Raw genomic sequence first — 11,366 nt, forward strand, 5'->3', positions numbered from 1 at the left:
CTTGCAACATAACAAATCAAAATTGGAAGTACCTATATTTAGTGTCTGATGCATTTTAAATAAGATTATTTTTGGTGAAAAAGTTGTATAAAAAGTACAAAAATAAAATAATGAACAGCTATATTTTGAAGTGTACGTCGAAGAAGGCGAATGTTGGAAAGATAACTCCAATCTTTGACTTAGGTATATGAGTGTGAATACCTAAATTTGACCTTGGTTTTCTCCTTAATTAGCATAATAACACGCTATAAATAACAACATCCTCTTTTGATGGCATTCCTCTCTTTTCTCCATTTCTGAATTTTGAAACAAAAGTGAGATAGATAAATAACCATCATGATACTTATAAAGAATACTTCTATGGCTTGTATTTTGCTTGTACTCCTTTGTGCTTCCTGGTTGTCTAATGCTAGGTTGCATCCTCAAGGTATATGTTTTATTTCAACCTTATTTCCATATACTATACAGTATGCATTAATTTATTATTATGCTTGTAAAAAGTTGTTATATATTGTCAAATGATGAGCTCAAAACGTTATATTGACATGCAGGAGGTGTTGTTGAAGTTAATGGTATCTCGAGTACAAAGGTAATTATGTATACTTTTTGTATGACATAGTTTATGTATGTCTCTTAAAGACTAAACTTATATTTAAAAGGTGTTATTAAAAGTTTTTTTTTTTTAGTCTGGGTTTGAACCCCAGACCTTGCATATATTATGTGTTATTCAAGCCAACTGAGTTAAGCTCATGAGGACATTAAAAACTTTTATACATGAGTGTTTGTTTCAAGAATTCAATATTTATTTTAGAAATGTAATGAAAGTTACATTTAGGTGTTTTCTTTTTACAAAACATTTAGGTGCTTTTTATTGTTATGATATATGTTTTGCATTTGTTTATTTTTAATAAGCAAATATTGGTAAAATAGTTATTGTGTTAGACTTTCATGGTTTAGACCTTAAACTTTATGACAAGATCAAACTCTTTATAGGGTCTTTTTGAGAGACGAGGAATTTAGAGGCCTAAGTCTATATTTTAAAATATATTAGATATTTTTGAAAAAATTGAAATAAAAATATAATATTTCTTTTTGTTTTTTGGTGGTGGCCGGGGTTTGAACTCCCGACCTTGTATATTTTATGCATTGTCAATATCAACTTTATTGTGCACATATCTTTGAAAAGAAAAGTAAGTCACCCTTCTCTCCTCTCCAAAATCTTCCACCTAATGTTTCTTAGCTCGTTAATCGTATTGTCTATTTGAGACATACTTTTCTATAGATTGAAATAAAACATAATCAAGTACTCCTATAACTTTTCAACTCCCATTTGTTTTATTTTTTAAAATTAAAGAAATTCGACTTTAGAAATGGTGGACTATTTTCATAAGTTTTATAAAATAGGGGATCAAAAGTGTAATTACGCAGTACTTTTTTATTATGCTAACTACTATGTATATGGGACTTTTTGAGCAGGCAAATGTTACAACTGCAATAGACGGGAAGAATGAGAGTGTAAATTCACCTAGTCGATCAAGCTTTCATGGAAAAAGAAGTTTGAGAACACATTTGTCTGATGATAGTGGTTTTGTTGCTTTTACTACTGACTATCATCCACCAAGGCATCACCCACCTAAGAACAACAAATGATTTAAAATCCCAAACTTAGATCAATGCAAGATATATATTTATGTGTTGTTTTTATTTATTTTGCTTATCCTTTAATTTTATGTTTTTCTTGTTGAAGAGTGTCTTGTATCTTGAATCGTCATAATTATAAATATTCTTTTTGCCATTGTAATGTAAAATTAACATATGTCAAATGAATGTCACTTAGAAGAAGTGATCCATGGAGATTAATTATAAGGTTTTGTTGCCTTATTTTTCATATATTATTTTTTTTTCCTGGAAATTAAGTTTGTTGAATGACTCAAAATTAGTTCAAAATTCGATTCGAGTACCATTAATGTGTTGATCTTGATTTGTAATTTAAATGAGCTGAATTTGAACGTAATTTGAATTTTATGAATAAATAACATGAACTCTCAAGCTATGTATAGATTGACTTTATTTGGTTCATAAACATAAACTTGCCTGATAATAAAAAAACATATTTTTTTTTTCTTCCTTCTTTCATGTAAAAGCCAACAAGACCACCATTCACAAATTTGAATTATAGGGTTGAGATTGAATTTGAACAGAAAAATGTCAATGTCAAACTCAAGTCAAGTTTGCTAGACAAAATGAATATTCTCATCTCATTTGAAACTGCCGGGGTCATCTGATACCCTAATACAATTTCGAGTCAAAGACTTTATTCGAGTATATTAATCTAATATCATTTTCCTCATCGAATCTCAACTCACATGCTTCATATCCAATCCATTATATTAAGTCGAATCAAATTGACACAAGTTTGACTCGACTCGACTAGATTTATTTTTGGTTAAGAAGTGATGCATCTTTCATTATTCTTTTTCATTTTTGTTTACATGAGAGAAGGAAAAAAAACAAAAGAAAAAAAGCAAAGAAAAACTACGTCCTAATAAAGGACACTCCTATAGCATCAATTAGTAAGGCTAAGGATAGACATGGTAATAGTTGATGAGCCATCACAAGAGGCCCTGAATGATTGGCACCTAGTTTTGCAAGTATTAGAACTTTTACCCGTGCTATTGTCCGGGTCATAAACAATGGAGAAGTTTATATGTTACAATATGACGGCCGTTTGGTTTGAATTTTTGTAAACTAAAAAATCACTTTTTTATTTTTATTTTTGTAGTGTTTGTTTTTTATTTTTAAAACATCCTTCATGCTAAAAAAAGTCATTTATTTGAAACGATTCAAAAACTAAAATTAAAGGACTTGTTTGGAACTTTTGAAATTTAAAAGACTTATTTGGGACTTTTGAAACTTAAAGGACTTGTTTTGCAACTTGTTGTGTTCTTGGCCGCGTGCTCATAGATTTATTCATGCTGAAGGTCCAAGACAACATCAACCAAATATTGTTGGTGGCAGCCCCCTCCCGAAGTTCATTTGAAATGTAACATAGATGCGGTGACATTTACAACTAAACAAAAGGTGGGTATGAGAGCATGTCTCACAGGTGCAGCCAATAACTTTGTAATGACACCATTAGAAGGCAAATCGTTGGGATTCTTGCATGGTATTAACTGGGTTGCCACAATGTGATGTTTGAGTTGGATTGCAAGATGGTAGTTGAAGATGTTTACAAAGACAAATTAGATCGCTCGGAGTATTGTTTATTGTTACATGAATATCAAACCTTACTTCATTATGCCGTTGTTTTCTCTAAGCGTCAAACAAATAATAGCGCTCATGTTCTCGCACATACTTATCGCAGTTATTTTAATGTCATTCCTTATTGTATTGCTACTATTTGTATGAATGTTGTAATGCTAAATTTTTGAAAGTGGATATGACCAAACAACATGAGAAGAATGAAGGATAGGATAGGATAGGATATCTTTGTCCTTTGCAGGCCATAGGTATGTCTCAAAAATGAAAGGCTTTAGAGTAGGAGCCAAGGATTATGGACCCATTACACCTTGCATTGAGACAAACACTGCAACTAAAACAATGATGATTAGTGTAATAAAGCTTTACCTCCACTACCTTTACCATTTAATTATTGGTATTATTTTTTTCAAAATCCGATAGATAATCTTTGAGATTGCTTCAAAATATAACATGAGTATCATAAAAAATATTCAAATGGGTCAAATTAAATATGACACTTTCATTTTAGTTTATGGAATTCTTTTTATCCCCTTGGGATGACAACTCAAACTAGTTAGTAATTATATTATGATTTTCAATTCATTTATTTAAAAAGCGGAAAATAGGAGATTTTAACGGTTAAAATGACGCTAACAATCATTTTACGACCAACCTTTAAAGTCTTTCATATTATATATTTAAACTCTTATCTATTTCGTTTGTTTACCGTAGGTTTCTTCGGGATAATCATATTCGAGACACTATCAGATATTAAATATGAACATCTCTTTTAATCAGATTCAAACATTTGTTCGTCACATTGTAGGAGTTTAACCTCTTCCATTAGACTCAACCTTCGTTGGTTTCAAAGTCTTACACTTAGTTTAAGCAATTATACACAAAATATTCAATTTATGAAAAGTATATAACTACAAAGACATGATTTTAAAACTCAAGAGTTTGGTTTAATGATCAAAAGACATCAAATAGTTCTCACAGTCTTGGAAGGGAGCATCACCCCTTCACCTTAATTTATTTTTGAAAAATAAGACATGATTTTAATTTATTACTTTATGAAGAAAGAAAATGCAACATCCATTGGCAATAAGAATATATTTTTCCCTAATGATTTTTGAGGGGACAAAAATAACGGTAGCCTCACTTCAATCATATTCTGCTTATAATTGAGAGTTCTATCAAAATATCAAAGTGTGTATTCAACAAGAATAGATCAAAATTGACTTAGTAAGTAGAACTAAAAAAAAGATTTACAGGAGTATTAAATTTTTTAACAGTTGATATTGTTTTTACAAATTTCTCTTTCAAACAAGAATTAATTGATATGTTTCATAGTATTCAATGTTAGTTGAAAACAAAAGTGAAACAATCATACATATGAAGAAACTGTGCTCCCCATACTATTGACTCATTAATCAAATATTGCTTGAAAATCAAGAACCAAAAATATTTCATGTACATGAAAAACACATTTCAACAACCAACTTATACTAACTTTTTCATCTCAATTTAAAACCCTCCAAGTTTTAATGAATTCCAACCAACTTCAAAATCTATCTCATTTATTTTTCTCCAAATATGTCTAAAACAAATGTAAGAAAACAAGCTTTGGAAAGGAGCACAAGTTTCAAAGATACACAAAAAATATTGAACCAAAATTTCTTCCATAATAAAATCTTCAAGAAAGTGTACCCTATTGGACTTCAAAAAAGCACTTCTTCACTATCTTTATCTTCAGTTTCATTATCTTTGTCACAAAATTCAAATGACTCTTCTCAAGCTGATTCTTTGACTCCATTGGATGAAAGGATTTCATCAGCACTTCGTTTGATTTCAGCTTCTTCACATGAAAGAAGAGAAACTGCAGTAGCTAAAACTATACATCAACAAAGTCCACTAGTGACTACTGAGCCTGGGGAATTGAGAAGGTGCAACTGGATCACAAAAAATAGTGGTATGATCAAATTTCATTTCCATGCAATATCATTTCATTATAATCTTATTTTATTATCTTGAAGTTTTGATTTGTTTTTTCTACTACATTATTGGGATTAAGATTGAATATGCCACAGTTCTAGGGTTTTTATATATCTAACATTGTATTACAACCGCAGTTGTGACCGCAATATGAGACATATTTGACCGCAATTTTTCACAATGTTAGAATTTTAATACTAAGTAGGAAAAGCCATTGTCAAACTTTATCATACAACATTAAGAAATTTAAAAAGTGACTAAAACCATTGCTAAAATAATTTTGATTGGAGAAAGTTTATATATGCTTATATTAAGGAGGTAAGAAAAAATATTATCATTTTATTTTACCATGAAAACAGATATTTTTAGCATTAACACTGTTTTATTCATGTGTGAGGTGATTCACTGCTGTTTATAATATATCTCATTTTGATTTGTTAAAAAAAAAACAAACATTGTTTTATTCATTTCAATATTAAAATCATATAGATAGAAGTTAGAATGTACATATCATGTCCATTAATTGGTTGTTTTGAGCTGCTTCACATCATTTCTATTAGAAGTAGTTATAACTTATAATCACAACACTGTGCACAAAAACATCTTAAGGTTTAATTTTGCTTCACATAATTTCTGTTAGAAGTAGTTATAACTTCTAAAGACCAACTTAGCATTAATTTGTATTAAAATTTTGCAATACCAACATAGTTGTTACACTTAATTAATCAATTTAATTATCATGATATTTTAATAAAAATAAAAATGCATCGGATGTCATATTCCTACCACTTTCAGTTTAAAATTATTTTTCTTTGTACTACTTACAACTAGCTATTATCAGTTGACTTCAAAACAGTAGCAGTGTTTTGAAAACAATTCACATTAATAAACCAAACCAATGCTTGTCAAATTGAAGCCTTTGTTTAACGTAAGTTGTTCAAAGAAAATCAAAATTAACATGTTGATGGGAACTTTTTTTAGATAAGTTTTTCTTACATCATTTTGGATGTTAAGATGGTAACTTGAAATTACATGTAACATAAATGATGTGTTTTTAATATTTCAATGTCAATGACTCTTTACTCTCACTACTATTCGTTTTGTCTTTAGACACTATTGAAAAAAAAAAAAAAACGATCTATCATATTAGACGACCTTTTGACTCACATTCTTGACTTAGTAGAATCTGAAGCTTGTTTTCCTGCCATTTAAAAAATGAAAAATTATCCATTGTCATTTTAGCTACGGTTGAATTCTATAATCCGAACATAACAAAAGTAATTTTACACATCACGAAGCTAAACGCCCTTTTTACATGTTTCGAACCCTTTTATGTCAAAATGCAATTTCATATTTTTGTTCCCATAACTTTTTTGGCACAAGAGAAGTTCGAAGCATGTGAAAGAGGTGTTTGGATTCTAAAATCCAAAACGTGTTCAGAAGACTTCTGTTATGTTTAGATTCTATAATCCACATATGTAAAAATCAGACACAGTAGTTAGCCTCAGTTTATCCGTAACTAAAATTTTCCTTTTTTAAATGAAAGAAAAACATGCTATGCTTCGTATTTTAAAATCTGAAAATCGAATGACATTACTGGATTTTCAAGGGCGGACGAATGACATGGGGTTGGAAAATAATTTTTCTATTTCTACAGGGAAATAGGCCCAAATCTCACACCATATTGAACCAAAATATGATTATTTTATGCATGTTGATGCACATTTCTTACATTTGATATCTTTAATTATGTTTTAACAAAATTTATAAAAAGTTGATATATGATATCATATATAGTCAAACTCTCTAAAATATCGTGTTAAATATCAAAAAGGAGTTTAATTTTATTAGTCAATTAGTTCAGTAGACTCTATTTATACATAGATCAAATTACTTATTTAACTACGTTCGCATGAAATACACTTTTAAATAAACTATATATTATGTTATATCAGGCTTTTAAAACGTCGGTCTTGAGCATAAAAATCAAGCATCCTACAAAACGTGCTTAGTATGTTATGCTTAAGTCTTGCCAAGCTAGCTCCACCTAACATACTCTGATCCCTAATTATATCTTACCAATTTTGATGTACCATGCAGATAAGCTATACGTAGAATTTCATGATGAATGCTGGGGAGTTCCAGCTTATGACGACAAGTAAGTACTAATTACCGTTCAACAGTTGTAATGTTATAATAATTAATATGTAATTTTTGGTCCCTACAATTTTATGATTGATTTTAGTCTCCATATTATATTTTAATTTTTTTAATTCTGTTTTCTATAAGTTAAAGTATATTAAAATAAAGATAAATATTATATTTTAAATATTCCAGAAAAAGGAAAACCACTAAATAGGATGGTGAATACATAGGCATTGATATTGATGCCAACTATCTCATCTTAATTGGTTAAATCATGTAACAGCAAATTGTTTGAGATGCTTGCAATGTCTGGATTGCTCATGGACTACAATTGGACAGAAATTATAAAAAGAAGGGAACCACTTAGGTAATAATTTGTATGACAAGTTATAATTTTCTTGCATGACTTTTTCTTTGTATAAACTAATTAATAAAGATATAGTGTATAACTTTTTTTTATGTAGAGAAGTTTTTGCTGGATTTGATCCTTACACTGTTGCCAAAATGGAGGAACAGGAAATCATAGAGATAACATCAAACAAAGCACTTTCTTTAGCTGATAGCAGAGTTATGTGCATTGTTGACAATGCCAAATGCATAATGAAGGAAAGTACATAGTCCATATCAATTTTTTTTTTTTTTAAATCTATTCACATTTTTGTAGTTATTTTTTTTTTTTAGTTTAGAAGGTTAGTTTTGGTGCAACGCTAAGGTTACGTAGTTATGGTTATGGGGCGGGTTTTCTCGTCAACACTCCAGCTTATCCTAAAAAACTAAACCTTGTCCCCAAATTTTTTTTAGTCATTCATCCTGAATTCGCCCTAAACATTTGTTCGAGTACATATATAATGTATATCCAAATAATCTAAACTCGAACTCTTATCTTGTAAAACTAGATTTTTCACATCAAATTCAAGATAAATGACGAAGAATGTGACTTTCGCTGTTATGACTAATTACTGTCTTATAAAAAAAAAATTATCGGTTTGTGAGAATAAGACCACATACAACTTCCCTTCTCATACTTCGTCTATTGAGAGTCTCTTGCCCTAGGTCGTGTTTTTTTTACTTTTCATGAATTTACCTTCGTTGCTAACTATACTTCTTGATCTTCATCAACAGGTTGTTAGGGAATGTGGATCATTTAGTAGCTATATATGGAGTTTTGTAAATCATAAACCAATAATTAACAAATACAAATACCCAAGAAATGTCCCATTAAGGAGTCCAAAAGCAGAAGCTCTAAGCAAGGACATGGTTAAACGTGGATTTCGGTTTGTGGGACCAGTGATAGTGCACTCTTTTATGCAAGCTGCAGGATTGACCATTGATCATCTTGTAGATTGTTATCGACATAGTGAATGTGTAAGCCTAGCAGAAAGACCTTGGAGGCATATCTAATAAACACATTCATTCACTACCACAATTTTCAATTTGGTTTTGTTAGTTCAATTTGTATAATTCAAGCAAGTAATAATGTTGTAATTTGTATAATTCCAATTTCCATGCCTTGTAATTTTTTTGAGAGGTTCCATTCCTTGTACTTGTCAATCCATATCTTGACCATCAATAAATGAAACAAAAAAGAAAGGAAGAAGTATGTTAGAAGCAATGCCGTTTGTAACTACTTGTTTGTATGACATGCAATGTTATAATCAAAATTTTATTTGTTTTTTTTGTGTGTAAAGAAGAGTAGAGCAAAACATGTTTTCCAACGGTTCTTTTTTTTTTTTTGTTGACAAATTTCAAAGGTATTTGCTGTTATGTGCTAACTGTTAGGTGTAACTTACCCATTATTTATTGACTTCAAGATACTTTGGACCTCTCAAGATATAACTAATAATAATAACCATACCTTTTTCTTTGCTTTTGGTTACTTAATGTTTTAAGGAGACTATGTTTAATTCCTTTGATCAATTAATTAATAGTGAACACTCCTGTCAAATTTTGTTGGATATATATCCACCCTTCAAACATTTAAAGTATGTCATTGTTTTATATTTAATTACTATTTTAATTTTGCATACAAAATAACGATAGTCAACAATGTTAGCGCAGTCGTTAAAAAAAAAAAAATGTTAGCGCAGCAACACTTACTTGTTCAACAAGTTAAAAATTAGGGTTTTGAGTTTATGTTGGTTTTAGAGAGAATTGAAGAATGAAAGAGATTGAGAATAGAAGTATTATTGAGATATGAACAAATATACAAGAGTTTAGCTTATATACAATATCTACTTAGGTTGCTTGAAGCACAAGCTATGTAACAAACCCTAACTCTATGTGCTAATCAAACTTGTAACAATAACTCATAACAAACTAAAACAATAATGTGATTAACCACTAAGTGAGATTATCACTAAGTAAACTAGAATTAACTACTAAATTCCTCTCTTAATTCAAGTTTTCACTTCTTTCATGCCAATCAAACTCTTTAGCTTGATGAACCTGTCATCCTTCAATGGCTTAGTGAATATTTCTGCAAGCTGCAGCTTAGTGAAACAATGAACAATCTGCAATGCTCCCTTGTTCACTTGCTCCCTCAGAAAATGGAACTTAGCCTCTATGTGTTTGCTTCTTCCAAGCAAAACTGGATTTCTTGCTAAGCTTATAGCAGATCTGTTATCTTTGAACAATGTTATTGGTCTGCTCACTTCTATCTCCATCTCCTTGAGTATGTTTTAAAGCCATACTGCCTGACATGCTGTCATACACCCTGCAATATACTCAGATTCAAAGGTTGACAATGCCACAACTAGTTGCTTCTTAGCACACCATGAAATTGGGGCATTCAGAAACTTGAATAGGTAACCTGAGGTACTTTTTCTATCCTGCTTATCTCCACACCAATCTGCATTAGAGTAAGCTATTAATTCCATAGAGTTTTCATCCAGACACCTAGGAAATAGAATGCCAAACTCTAGTGTTCCTTTGATGTATCTCATCACTCTTTTGGCTGCTAGCAGGTGAGATACTCTTGGTTCACTCATGAACCTGCTTATGATTCCTACTGCATATGCAATATCTGGCCTACTATTGTATAGATACCTTAGTGATCCCACAATTTGTTTGAATAGTGTAGGATCCACTAATTCTTCTTCTTCATTCATCGCCAGTTTTACATTAGTCTCAGCAGTTGATGATGATGGATTGCAGTTCATCATGTTGAACCTCTTCAATATATCAGATGCATACTTCATTTGATGCATTACCAATCCTTCTGCAACTTCAGTGAATTCCATGCCTAGAAAATATGTCAAGTATCCTAAATCTGTCATTTCAAACTCACTCATCATCTGAGATTTGAATTCTTTCTATCTCATTCACATTACTACCAGTCACTATCAAGTCATCAACATAGAGACAGATGAGTAATTGACTACCTTCAATTCCTTTCTTCATCTATACACCATATTCAGACTTGCATTTAACAAATTCTTGTTGCACAAGAAAATTGTCAATTCTTTTGTTCCAAGCTCTTGGTGTCTGCTTTAATCCATATAGTGTTTTGTGTAATCTATACACCATATCCTCCTTCCCTTTTACCTTGATACCTGGTGGCTGCGTTACATACACTACTTCATCTAGAGGACCATTTAGAAAAGCAGATTGGCTTAAATATGCATTTCATCCCTGCAAATATAGGTCGTTTGAATTTTCGTCCCTGAAGTTACTAATCTTTTCATTTTGCCACTGCAATTACTAATCATTTGAAATTTAGTCCTAATTAAGTTTTTTGGTGAGGTGGAGGATGATTAGCAATGTGAAAAGACTATTCTACCCCTCTCTTCTCTCTTTCACGTCCTCCTCGTCTTCTTCTCCTTATCCTTCTACAAACCCCAACTATCACTAACTACACAACCTTTGGGGAAATTGAAACAAAAGAAAATTGATTCACCACCATCTAATCCATCTTCTTCTTTCTACTCCTCTTTCCACCTCCACATCAAAACCTTCATCAGATTTCTGGAAAATCAAATTCTCTCTGA

The 11,366-nt window shown here is 30.8% G+C and overlaps 3 protein-coding genes across 3 annotated transcripts; 2 read left to right on the forward strand and 1 right to left on the reverse strand.

Annotated features, from left to right (window-relative positions):
• The first annotated feature begins 294 nt into the window (after positions 1-294).
• Positions 295-1,860, forward strand: LOC11419496 (root meristem growth factor 2). Its single transcript, XM_003628674.3, has 3 exons — positions 295-427; positions 552-589; positions 1,477-1,860. Exons 1-3 carry the CDS (start codon positions 337-339, stop codon positions 1,648-1,650), a joined length of 303 nt encoding a protein of 100 aa, XP_003628722.2. The 5' UTR covers positions 295-336; the 3' UTR covers positions 1,651-1,860.
• Positions 1,861-4,775: 2,915 nt separating this feature from the next.
• LOC11425230 (DNA-3-methyladenine glycosylase) lies at positions 4,776-9,067 on the forward strand. Its single transcript, XM_024771689.2, has 5 exons — positions 4,776-5,212; positions 7,336-7,393; positions 7,664-7,747; positions 7,845-7,986; positions 8,503-9,067. Exons 1-5 carry the CDS (start codon positions 4,837-4,839, stop codon positions 8,779-8,781), a joined length of 939 nt encoding a protein of 312 aa, XP_024627457.1. The 5' UTR covers positions 4,776-4,836; the 3' UTR covers positions 8,782-9,067.
• A 991-nt stretch (positions 9,068-10,058) lies between these two features.
• On the reverse strand, positions 10,059-10,619 carry LOC120577550 (secreted RxLR effector protein 161-like). The gene has a single exon (XM_039829127.1). The coding sequence runs from the start codon at positions 10,617-10,619 to the stop codon at positions 10,059-10,061; it is 561 nt and encodes a 186-aa protein (XP_039685061.1).
• Between the last annotated feature and the right edge of the window lie 747 nt (positions 10,620-11,366).

Source organism: Medicago truncatula, chromosome 8 (assembly GCF_003473485.1).
Source record: "Medicago truncatula cultivar Jemalong A17 chromosome 8, MtrunA17r5.0-ANR, whole genome shotgun sequence".
Classification (NCBI taxonomy): Eukaryota; Viridiplantae; Streptophyta; class Magnoliopsida; order Fabales; family Fabaceae; genus Medicago; species Medicago truncatula.